This window comes from Ranitomeya variabilis, chromosome 5 (assembly GCF_051348905.1).
Source record: "Ranitomeya variabilis isolate aRanVar5 chromosome 5, aRanVar5.hap1, whole genome shotgun sequence".
In the NCBI taxonomy this organism is placed as follows: Eukaryota; Metazoa; Chordata; class Amphibia; order Anura; family Dendrobatidae; genus Ranitomeya; species Ranitomeya variabilis.
The window spans coordinates 128824650-128837852 of record NC_135236.1 but is presented as its reverse complement, the minus strand read 5'-3'; the positions used below and the strand labels follow the sequence as shown (position 1 = coordinate 128837852).

The window sequence follows — 13203 nt, the reverse complement described above, 5'->3', positions numbered from 1 at the left end:
TGTCTTCAGGCACATTTGGGGATTGCTTATCCTGTATTTTTATGACATAATGGCACCTCGTGTGGATACTGAGCGCCTAATAGCTCTTGTGGAACAACACCCAGAACTTTGGGACACTCGTGTGGACGGATACCACGACCGGCTGATTATAGACCATGGATGGCGTGCAGTAGCAGAAGCATTGTTTGCACGTAGTGGTTGGTCAACATATTCCCCATCCAAGCAAGCGAAGTATGGTGAGTGGACCCATGGATGTTCCTATGTACTACCAAATTGTACTTACTTAATTCATATTTAAAATAGTGCTTACAGTGATGACGTGTTAGGGAATCTGGAATCAAAATGGCATGTAATGTGTTAATTCCTAGAACTATTATAGTCACTAGACTTCAGAAGGTGTTTTTTTAATGGCAAATCTAAACTTCATGATGTACCTTTGAATACTGTTAATATTAGCCTCAAAAAATGCTTAAATTGATGTTTCACAATGTTAGCACACATTACTGTTGTGCCTCTCATGAACAACCATGCTTCTGCAAGGCCCAAAGTAGACTGTCCCATGTTTTTTTTTTCTTCTTCACTTGTTTCTTTCAGTATTAGTTGTTTTTATTCTAAAACCCATGCAAATATCTGACACAAATCATGCCCTTACAGGTGTCTTCCCGACATTGTAATGTATGTGTATACTCACTACTCTACACACATATATCTTGAACATACTGAGGAAGCGGTTATACATACACGCGAAACGCGCGTTGGGGTACACATCTAGGATCCAGACGGGCTCACCAGAACTTTCATGGGTAATTAATCTCTACTTTTTTATATTCTATATGTTGCAAAGCATGCATGTATGCATGGTTAGGCTGTTAGCACTATTGTTAGCTGTCAACACTTGTTTTGACTACCATGCATCTTCATACCTAGATGGAGTTTACTACTATTATTTGCTGTAACATATAAACTATATTATTATTACTATTGTGCCCTGATCTGTATACCTGATGTACTGGTTGCACTCAAGGATTTAGTCACAATTATTGCTTTTTGATATGAAGCTTTTCCACATGTATTATGTATGTGCATATATGCTAAATAGAATTTCTAATAAATATGAATTAATAGTATTCTCTTTGGGCTATTTCTGACTCTATATTCTCCAAGTAATAATAACATGATTTTGAGTCGCCGTTTGTGTATATATTTACTGACGATTGTATTAATATATTCTTTCAGTATTAGTTGTTTTTATTCTAAAACCCATGCAAATATCTGACACAAATCATGCCCTTACAGGTGTCTTCCCGACATTGTAATGTATGTGTATACTCACTACTCTACACACATATATCTTGAACATAGTTTTTGTAGATAAGAACCCTAGCAATGTGTACATTATGGTGCAGGCTACAATTGTTAAAGGGACACTGTCACCTGAATTTGGAGGGAACAATCTTCAGCCAGAGAGGTGTGGTTTTCGGCGGGTTAATTCACCCTTTCATTACCCGCTGGCTGCATGCTTGCGCAGGCGTGTACTACGGAGGACAGAGAATGAACTTCAATCCAATATTGCAGCCAGCGGGTAAGGAAAGGGTGAATCAAACACCCGAAAACCCCGCCCCTATGGCTGAAGATTGTTCCCTCCAAATTCAGGTGACAGTGTTCCTTTAAATTTATGCATGCCATGAGGTAAGAAGTTGCAAGAATTATATGTATAGTAAGGCCCTAGCTGCTGTTTACTTTTGTGAACATATTGAGCAACTGACCATTAAAGGCATATGTCTTCTAAGCAAATTATGTTTATGTATATTACATAGGCCTAATTTTTTACAAATGTTTACTTTATCACCAACAGTGGCTTTGATGAAACGACGCTGGCGCTCAGCAAGGGACCAGTACCGGCGGGAATATAATCCCCTTCCCTCCACATCTGGGGCATCGAGAAAGCGCCAATATGTTTATTTCCGGCAATTAGAATTCCTGCGCCCAGTCATGGAACTCAACCAGTAAGTGTACTGCTTCAACTATCTCATTTTTCAATTTGGATTCACAAACACCAATATTGTTTGAGGCAAACTATGTATGTGGCACTGTAAATACTCAAGTAAGCCACTTTGTCCATGCACATGTAAAATGGCTTGCCACACGCCTATTTTTTACAATTGTCAAAAAAAGGTACCTGATGAGTAGTCCTTAAACCAAAAAAGGAATATAAAATGGTTGCATACAGATACCAAGGTTGTCAAAATTGACATTTGAAATATAAGGGTGTGACATGAAATCCCCTATTGGTAGGTTTGAAAATTTTTTCAAGGATATTTTTCAAAGGAATACATGTTTACGTTACAACTTGAAAAACAATGTCCATTTCTTTAATCCTAGAACTGTGGACAACTTGGACGATTCTGATGAGTCACCAGCAGCGGCTGCCTCAGCACCTTGTACCTCAGCATCAGAGACGGATCACACAGCTGAGGGCACACAAACAACACAGCCACAACAGCCATCTGCTGCTGGTGAAACAAGCACTGAGGGTATGATTGGAAGCAGCCAAAATACAACAGAACAGCAATCACAGGCATCAAGCGCACCAGCACCACAGGCATCACAAGCAGCATCAAACATTCCACCGCGGTACATACCACCTAGCCTGAGAGGAAGACGGAGCAGGCGACATGAGGAGATGAGGATGTTGCCAGAAGCAATTGATGCAAGAGTCCTGCATATACTGAATTCAATGACACCAGAATCAGATGTTGATCGTTTTTGTCGCTCACTGTCTCCCTGTCTGGCCAAAGTCCCCACACAACGTCAAGAACGTGTCCGGGCAGCTATGCTTACCCTCCTTTCTGCCAGCCAGGGAGAGAATGAGCCCAACCAGGTGCTTGCACAAATAGAACAGTGGCGTACTGACCAAAATCAGACCCAGTTGGCCACTCGAGCGTCAACACACCAGGAGCAACAGGTGCCTGCAACCTCTTATGGGCAACCATCAACCAGCCAACAATTCACACAAATGCCAGTACCATATTATGTGCATGCCCCCCCCCCCTGCATCAAGCCAACAGATCCAACATAGGCCACTGGGTGAAGTTGCTCAGAGATTTCAAGGGCAACAGCAGTCCACCAGGCCACCAAGGCAAATCATGCCTGGCCTAACTAGATTTGGCCCACCTAACCCTCAGCCAACAACCCAACAAACAACTGGCCCAACATATCAAGGTTACATCTCACGTCCACAAAGCCATATGCAACCTGTTGCTCAGGTTGGCCAATACTCAGTCTGTGCAAACTACCAGCAACAACCACTCCCCCAACAGCAACACTTTTATGGCCCCTCCTTAGAAACCCAAAGCTACAACACTACTACCTCTGGATACCAACAAATGTATGTTGGAACATCCGTCGATAATCCACCACTGCAGACACAAATGACCCAATCTGAAATGCCCCCACAATCCGCCATCACGGAAGGTGTAGGACCAGAAAACACTACAGAAGAATCAGTGTCTACTCAGGATGATTTCCAAAATCTTTAAATGTTCTCAAGGTTTACATAATAGTTTTTCGAATATGTGGCATGTAAGAATGTCGTTAATGCATATTATTGGGCATATGTTGTTGTAAAATGAAAAAACGTTTAGTTTTGGCTCATATTATTAAAAAATTTTGAGTAAAACAAAATAATGTACATGCTGTGTTTATTTGGAACAACTTCACTAACTAATTGTAGGCTATGTAGCACCAAGGGATCCAAAGCCCATTATATTGTGCAAAATAAAAATAATGAACAAGTCCTGAAGGTGGAAACGTGTGTTTAGAATAAAAAATTGATAATTAGTGCACCTTTCCCTCATCTATCCCTTTAATTACAGGCCCAAGCCTTTAATTGCAGACTGAAAAAACTCTCTGAGGTACGTGTCCACACGGATGACACACGGATGACACACGGATGACATACGGATGGCATACGTAACGTCAACACGGACACACGGATGACACACGGAGCACACACACGGACATACGGACATACGGACACGGATATCTCCGGTACCGGTTTTTCCGGTACCGGAAATATCAGGACGTGTGAAAGAGCCCTAAGTTGGTATATAAGAAGAACTAGACAGCTAATTCATGCTGCCCGAAACACAGGAAGCATGAATCAGAGACTGGATCTGTTATTTCAGGTGTGTATGTTTTACTATAAAACTCCGTGGCATTTCAGTTCGTAACCATATTTTGAAAACCCTGCTGGAGATGAGACAATTAGGACGACTAGTCCAAGAGGTAGGTCTTCGGCAGCTTCTCCCCGCCTCCTCCCCTATACTGACAGGTCTCTCCCTATACACAAATAGGACGCCACTGTTCACCTGCATCTTACACTAGTCATCCTTGTCACATTATGCCAAGCCAGTTCTTAAACATTTGCTTTCTTTGAATCGCTGTGGTGTTTCACAGTGAAACATGCATGACTGTAATAAAGGAGCAGTCACTGACTCATGCAGCATAATCTGCGGCACAATCTATGACAACCATAGTATGCTGATATAACATTTTGGAATGGAGGTTACTAGGCTAGGTTCACATTGCGTTAGTGGCAGTCCGCTGATGGAATCCGTTTCATAGCGGCACTAACGCGGCACTAACGCTATGTAACGGATCCGTTAGTGCACCCATTGACTGCCATTATGTAGCGCATCGCTAACGCATGTCATAATGGGTATGCGTTAGTGATGTTCCGTCATTCTGTGACTGACCCTCGGACGCAGCTAGCGCAGATAGAGCCGATTATGATGCTAAACTGCTCTTTTAAACAGATAAATCTTCAGCAACTTCCTAATGCTATCACGGCTACATGACAGCATATCTTGAGTTTTTTGAAGGCAGGGTTATTCAGATGGCAAAGGAAGAAAAGTGCTCAGGACAGAATAGTGGACATCTACATGGCTGACCATACTTGTTAGGATGCTGACGGCTGAATGCTCGTTCCTCTGACAGCTATTCCTCACAACGATCCCATATACATGCAAGCTTGGCCCTAGAGAGCATGCTTGTGCACCCAATGGAGTAAGCAGAGAAAGACGCTGCCAGAGATCTATGGTGGTGGCCTATCTCCCAAAGGAACAGCAGGATCAGTCAATCCTATTTTACTCTATACACAGTCATACATATTCGTGGGTCGAAATCAGAGCATCTGCTCGGGACACACCTAATGTGGTTGGCCACTGTAAGCCTTGCCATTTCCCCCAGCATGCACAATGCAATGTACCATGCAGGATCGCACTGCCAACAACCTACCTGTGTCTTGTGCATTTGAACCAATTGAGGATATCTGTGCAGCGAGTGTAATAAATCTGATCAAATGGGTGAGCGTAGGATTCCTGCACCGTCACAGCATAGCTGGAAGAGAGAAGGAGAAGAAAGGTTAATGGCTTCTTGAAACTTGGAAAGAATTTCGTGTAGATCAGCAATAGAGAATGCTGTAATCTCATCAAAAGGGAAATGCTCACAAAAATAAAATGGTCTTAATTACACTTAAAATATGTGCTGTTTCGCTTGCCACCACATATTCAAGTGAATGTCACTGTAATCTTCCAATAACTATTAGCAGAGTGACTGAAGAAGGGGCATACAGAGCAACCAATTCTGGCAGCTTACCTCAGCTGTTGTTCAGATCTGAGCTAATATTAACTCATATAGAGATTTAACTTTCTGTTTGAGGAGCCACTTACTCTCTTCAAAACAATTCCATTATGAAATGAGTCTAAACCAGAGGTGTGGCCCTGGAAACCATATGCGCTGCTAGTTGTTCCAATCCATAAGGTCATGGTCATTCTTGTCTGTGTCTGATGGTGGCTCACATGAGGCCAGAGAAATCTCATGCACCCCTAGATGTAAATTTTTGCAGTCCCTAAACGTCTAGTTATGAACATACTAGACCGTGTTTGGTGGTGGCTCACATGTGGTCTGGGAAACCACATGTGCCCCAAGATGTCAATTTATGTAGTCCCCAATCATCTGGTCATGGTCATGCTTGTCTGTGTCTAGTGGTGGCTCACATTTGGCCCAATAAACCACCTTTGCCCCTAGATGTCAATTTCTTTAGGTGCAAACCATCTGTATGGTTATGATCATGCTCGTCTGTGTTTGCTGGTGGCTTACATGTGGCCCAGGAAACCACATGCATCCACAAATATTGGCTGAATTAGGGTCTTGAGATAAGGTGGAGAAAAAGCAATGCAAGATTGCAGGTATCTTCATTGTCGTTGGTGGAAGTAGAATTATTGAAACACTCACATAAATGATAATAGATAGATTCACATGTGTGCATCACCTTTACCTTTGTAGAATGCAAATGGAGGAGAAAAGGACCGGATGGCAGCCCCAAAATTTGGATCTATCGGCCATTTACCTTAGATATGCCATATATGCCTCAGATGATGGATACATCCCTTTAAATTACCTTGAGATTGATTAATTCTGGTAGTCTGGTCCGTGGATTATAAAAGATTGCGCAAGTAGTATAAAGACGAGGAAGCACTTTATCATACCCTCTTTCTGCGACGGTTGTGTAGACGCCTTGTTATACAAGATATAGCTTTTACATTCAGGTCTGGTTTTTCCTTGATTTTCAAATATGATTTGGATTATTTATAATTGGGAAATTAATCCTCTACCATATACCTGATGTAACAGCAGCATAAAATACAGAATTCTCTACTGCAGATAAATATCATAACGCGTTAGTGGGCACATACATTAATCAGCATCAACACACCTCTGCTCAGACATCAAGTGTTTAGTAGAATCTTGGAATTTTGATATACATGATCTTAATCAATAAATAAACATCCCCTACATAACCAGCTTCTGCTCCCCGACACTGCGACTACTCCGCACAGACTGCTTTGATGTCGCCCCGCTCAAGGATTAGCTTCCACCACCCCAAATCTTAGTTCTTGAAAGTCTTTTCCTGGATTTCACAGCAATTTGATCTCTGTGTCGTACAATATTTGACATTCTTTTTGCATCAAGGACAGGCTGATGACATTCAGAAATGAGAGATATTTTATACTTTATGATGGCAGAGAAGGGCTATTCACAGCCTAATCTTTGACCTTTCTCCGTGTGAAATATTACCAGCTAAGTAAGAAAGTCATCCTGGTCAGTGGAACCAATCAATTCTGGTATTTCATTTTTGTTTCTCCTCGATTGGGTGCCTGCCACTCTGCCTCTGCTTTCCCAAAATCAATACCTTCCATTTGTGATTGGAATAAAAGTTACAAAACATCACCCTCGCATTGCTCCAGCTCAGCACGCTCTGCTCCCAATTCAAAGTGGAACCTGAAGTATAGACTAACATGGAGATGTGAAGGTCAACTGGCTATTCAGGAAAAGCAACATTCAATTTCAGGAGCGCAGGCATTCCTGGCGTCCACTGTACGATTTTCATTCATTTATTCTGAAATACCCTGCATTCAACTATTGCCACAGTTAACCTCTTAGAAAAACAAAGTTATTGATACAGAGGCTTAACCGGGTCCAATGAGTCATGCAGCACATTTATTTCCATCTGTTATTTAACTCTCTATAAACATACAGTATATGGGTTTTTTATATATGCATTAAATGAGTACACCCCTTTGAAAAGTAAGATTTTAGTCAATATTTCAGTGAACATAAGAACAATTTCCAAAATCTTGACAAGACTGAGCTTAATAGAATATTTTTAACCCATAACATGGAAATAAGATTAATAATAACTTTCATTACAAAATGTTCAGTTTTACTCAAATTAGTTGATGCAAAAATGAATACACCCAACATTAAAACATCTCCATCTGGTATTTTGTATGATCCCCATGATTTCTAAGAACAGCACCAAGTCTTCTAGGCATGGAATGAACACATTTTAGACATACTGTGATATCTATTTTTTTTGTTCTTCAAGAACAACCTCTTTTAGAGCCTGAATACTGTCTTCAGAACTGCCTGTAGGTGTTATATTGCGTTCAGATCAGGATATATACTTGGCCATTTAATCACTTTCACCCTGTTGTTTGTCAGAAATACAACAGTGGACTTAGATGTGTATTTTGGATCATTGTTATGTTGTAAAAGTGCATGTCTACCAAGGGCACAGAGTGATGGTAGTATCTTCTCTTTCAATATAGTGCAGTATATCTGTGAATTCATACTATCAATGAAAGCTCCCCAAGACCTGCAGCACTCATGCAGCCTCACATAAGGACACTGCCACCACCATGTTTCACTGTGGGCACCATACATTTTTCTTTGTACTCGACACCTTTGTGACACCACACAGTTTTGAAGCCATCTGTTCCAAAATTATTTACCTTGGTCTCCTCACTCCAGAGTGTGGCATCCAAGCAATCTTCACATTTTTTCAGCATTGGCCCTGGGAAATTGTAGTCAGAATTTCTTGAACATAGGCTTTAGGAGAGGCTTCCTTTGTGGACGACACCCATGCATGCCATTCCTCTGCAGTGTACACCGTACTCTTCTGTTTAGGTGATTATTTTTGTGGTTGGCCAAGATGATTACAGTTCCATCTTTGTTAAATTTTTGCATCACTTTTGCTACAGTATTCTTTCTGATAAGTAAAGCTTTGTTGATTTTGCTGCAGTCTTCATCTTTCTTAAAGAAATCATTGATGGTTGCCACAGTTCTGTCACTGCTGGACATCTCCTGAATATGAGGGGAAGTAAGCATGATGTTATCTTTTATTTGCTGCACTGTTTCCTTGCAGGACCACTGTGTTTATGGCCTTCAGTGTTGCCCATGTGTTGGTGCTTCTTCAAAAAACTTCAACAGCACATTGTTGAAATATTATATTGCTGTTTTGAAAGCAAAGGGCGGTCACACCAAATATTGATTTGATGTAAATTTCTCTTTTGTTTATCCACTTTGCTTTTTGTTATTTGATAAAAATAAAAATTCCCACACAGTAAGTCAGATTCAAGGTCTATATATTGGCCTTGGATGGCCATTGTTTTGTATGGCTGCCATGAGCTACTTTCATATCTGGTGGACCAGCCAAAGTCAGCTTTCTACCAATGCTCTCAGGAGTGGGACCCCGCTGATCACCATAGTGGCTCCAACATAGAAGGCGTTGTCTAAAAACATTGCTAACAAGTAGCAGTAAAAAATTATAATCATAACACATTTTAAATAGATGACAAATTACTAGTCCTTGCTAGTATTTCCCTTTAAACCACTGTGGTTATTTAATATATGAATACCCTGACAAATGTAGCGTGACAAATGGAAATGTGTGTAAACTTGTACTAGTTTTATGCTTTTAATTATGTCAGAAGAAAAAGTATGCATACATTGTACTAGAAGGTTTTTGCACTTTTGCTCCAAGTGTCTGGGGATCTTCTTTTTTCATTAAATCATTTTCCATTGCTGGGAAACAATTCAGCTATTATTTTATGAATACATTTAAACTTGGAAACATACAATAGCGACGGCAGAGAAAGACCAAGAGGTCCTTATAATCTGCCTACTCTTCTTTTTATTAATCACTCAGTGTTGATTGTTCCACTACATCGGCTGTCTGTTTCTAGCATACACTTCTTAACAAAAAATATTTTCAGTGTAGCGTAAAGTGTTCCTGTCTTTTCTACATGTCATCCCTGTGTCCGATTTTATGTCCATATGCCATCTGTAAGTCTATTTTTTCTTTTGATAAGAACAATTTAACCCCTTAATGACTGAGTCAATTTGCAGCTTAATGACCAGGCCAATTTTTACAATTCTGAACACTGTCACTTTATGAGGTCATAACTCTGGAACGCTTTAACAGTTCCTGCTGATTCTGATTATGTTTTTTCATGACATATTATACTTCATGTTAGTGGTAAAATTTCTTCGATATAACTTGCGTTTATTTATGAAAAAAATGAAAATACGGCAAATATTTTTCAATCTTCAAACGTTTAACTTTTATGCCTTTAAATCAGAGATATGTCACAAAAAATTCTTAATAAATAATATTTCCCACATGTCTACTTTACATCAGCACAATTTTAGAAACAATTTTTTTTGTTAGAAAGTTAAAATTGATCAGCAATTTCTCATTTTTTCAACTCTATTTTTTTTTAGGGACCAAGTCACATTTGAAGTCACTTTGAGGGGTGTACCTGACAGAGAATACCCAAAAGTGAAGTGAAACTATTCTAAAAACTGCACCCCTAAAGGCGCTCAAAACCACATTCAAGAAGTTAATTAACCCTTTACGTGCTTCACAAGAACTGAAGCAATGTGGAAGAAAAAAAATGAACATTTAACTTTTCTTCACAAACATTTTATTTCAGAACCAGTTTTTTTTATTTTCACAAATGTAAAAATAGAAAATGAATCACAAAATTTGTTGTGCAATTTCTCCTGAATACGTCGATACCCCATATGTGGGGGTAAACCACTGTTTGGGCGCATGACAGAGCTCGGAAGGGAAGGAGCGCCATTTGACTTTTCCAATGTAGAATTGGCTGGAATTGAGATTGGACCATGTCGAGTTTGGAGAACCCCTGATGTGCCTAAACACTGGAAACCCCCCACAAGTGACACCATTTTGTAAACTAGACCCCCCCCAAGTAACTTATCTAGATGTGTGGTGAGCACTTTGAACCCCCAAGTGCTTCACAGAAGTTTATAACGTAGAGCTGTGAAAATAAAAAATCATATTTTTTCCACAAAAAGGATCTTTTCACCCCTATTTTTTTTATTTTCCCCAGGGTAACAGGAGAATTTAGACCACCACAGTTGTTGTGCAGTTTGACCTGAGTACTCTGATACCTCATATGTGGGAGGAAACCACTGTTTGGGTGCATGGCAGAGCTCGGAAGGGAAGGAGCGCCGTTTTGGAATGCAGACTTTGACGGAATGGTCTGGGGGCGTCATGTTGTGTTTGCAGAGCCCCTGATGTGCCTAAACAGTAGAAACACCCCACAATTTTGGAAACTAGACCCCCCCAAGGAACTTATCTAGATGTGTTGGGAGAACTTTGAGCCCCAAAGTGTTTCATTAAACTTTATAATGCAGAGCCGTGAAAATAATAAAAAAAAATTTCCACGAAAATGATTTTGTTAGCCCCCAATTTTATATTTTCACAAAGGTAACAAGAGAAATTGGACAGCAAAAGTTGCTGTCCAATTTGTCCTTAGTACGCTGATACCTCATATGTGGGAGAAAACTACTGTTTGAGCACACGTCAGGGCTCGGAAAGGAAGTAGTGACCCTTTTGGAATGCAGACTTTGATGGAATGGTCTGCGGGTGTCTTGTTGAGTTTGCAGAGCCCCTGATGTGCTTAAACAGTAGAAACCCCCACAAATGACCCCATTTTGGAAACTAGACCCCCCAAGGAACTTATCTAGATGTGTTCTGAGAACTTTGAATCCCCAACTGTTTCACTAAAGTTTATAAGGCAGAGCTGAGAAAACAAAAAAAAATGTTCACAAAAATGATTTTTTAGTCCCCAATTTTTTATTTTCACAAGGGTAACAGGAGAAACTGGACCACAAAAGTTGTTGTACAATTTGTCCTGAGTACGCCGATACCCCATATGTGAGGGTACACCACTGTTTGGGCGCACGGCAGAGCTCGGAAGGGAAGGAACACCGTTTGACTTTTTCAATGCAGAATTGAGATCGGACGCCATGTTGCGCTTGGAGAGCCCCTGATGTGTCTAAACATTGGAAACCCCCCACGCGTGACACCATTTTAGAAACTAGACCCCACAAGGAACTTATCTAGATGCATTTTGGGAACTTTGAACCCCCAAGTTTTTCACTGAAGTTTATAACGCAGAGCTGTGAAAATAAAAAAAAAATGTCAACAAAAATGATTTTTTAGCCCCCAATGTTTCATTTGCACAAGGGTCACAGGAAAAATTAGACTGCAATAGTTGTTGTCCGATTTGTCCTGAGTACGCTGAAACCCCATATGTGGGGGGTAAACCACTGTTTGGGCGAACGGCAGAGCTCGGAAGGGAAGGAGCGCTGTTTGACTTTTTTAACATATAATTGAGATCGGACGCCATGTCGTGTTTGGAGAGCTCCTGATGTGTCTAAACAGTGGAAACCCCCAATTCTAACTCCAACTCTAACCCCAACACACCCCTAACCCTAATCCCAACCCTAATCATAACCCTAACCCCAAAACACCCCCTAACCCTAATCCCAACCCTAATCGCAATCCTAACCCTAATCCCAACCCTAACCCTAATCCAAACTATAAACATAATCCAAACCCTAACCCCAACCCTAGCCCCAACCCTAACCCTAACTTTAGCCCCAACCTTAACCCTGACCCTAACTTTAGCTCCAACCCTAACCCTAACTTTAGCCCCAACCCTAACTCCAACTTTAGCCCAACTCACTTTAGCCCAAGTCTAACCCTAATGGAAAAATGGAAATAAATATATTTTTTTATTTCATTATTTTTTTCCTATCTAAGGGGGTGATAAAGGGGGGTTCATTTACTTTTTTTTATTTTGATCACTGTGATAGGGTCTATCACAGTGATCAAAATGAACCAATAGGAAAAAATCTCCAATTGTTGCTGGGTGTTGGCCGGCAGATCTCAGAGGGCGCACTGCGCATGCCCCCACCATTTTCTTAACGGAAGAAAATTCCAGCGGCCGTGGGGGGAAGCAAAAGGGCCCAGGGACACCGGTAAGTATCGGGGCGGATCGGGGGACCCTATTTCTTTCTCTTCTGATGTGCGAGACCCCAGAGATAGCCGAGACCCCGGAGAAAATCGGACTCTGGGGGGCGCTATACACTTTTTCCACAGGGCCGTTAATTAATGGCGCTGTGGTTTTATTTACCCTTAACGACCACCATGAAAAGGCGTATCGGCGGTCATTAAGGGGTTAATAAAGGACAAATAGACGGTTTTCTATCTTAGAATTGTAATCTACTGTATATATGTAAAATGCATGACATATGGATGATAAACCGTATGTGATCCACTTTTCATGCATTGTTTGAGACTCTGATCCAAAATTCGGATCAAAATAATGCATGCTGTGATTTTTTTTAAGCACTGACCAACAGCTTGAGTGTAAAGACGTTCATGTGAACCACCACTTTAGATTGCATTGGTCAGTGTGCTATCCATATCGTGAACAGCACACATGCAATTAATACGTTCGTCTGAACGAGCCCTAGAAGTTG

General features: G+C 40.8%; 1 protein-coding gene across 15 annotated transcripts in view; it reads right to left on the bottom strand.

The window, feature by feature from the left end:
- The window catches only part of MEGF11 (multiple EGF like domains 11), a 598735-nt gene that overhangs the window by 441513 nt on the left and 144019 nt on the right, over positions 1 to 13203 (bottom strand). For all 15 annotated transcript variants that reach the window (XM_077263274.1, XM_077263279.1, XM_077263284.1 and 12 more), the window contains exon 3: positions 5299 to 5400. In XM_077263274.1, coding sequence (XP_077119389.1) covers positions 5299 to 5400 — 102 coding nt within the window. The remainder of the gene's footprint in view (positions 1 to 5298; positions 5401 to 13203) is intronic.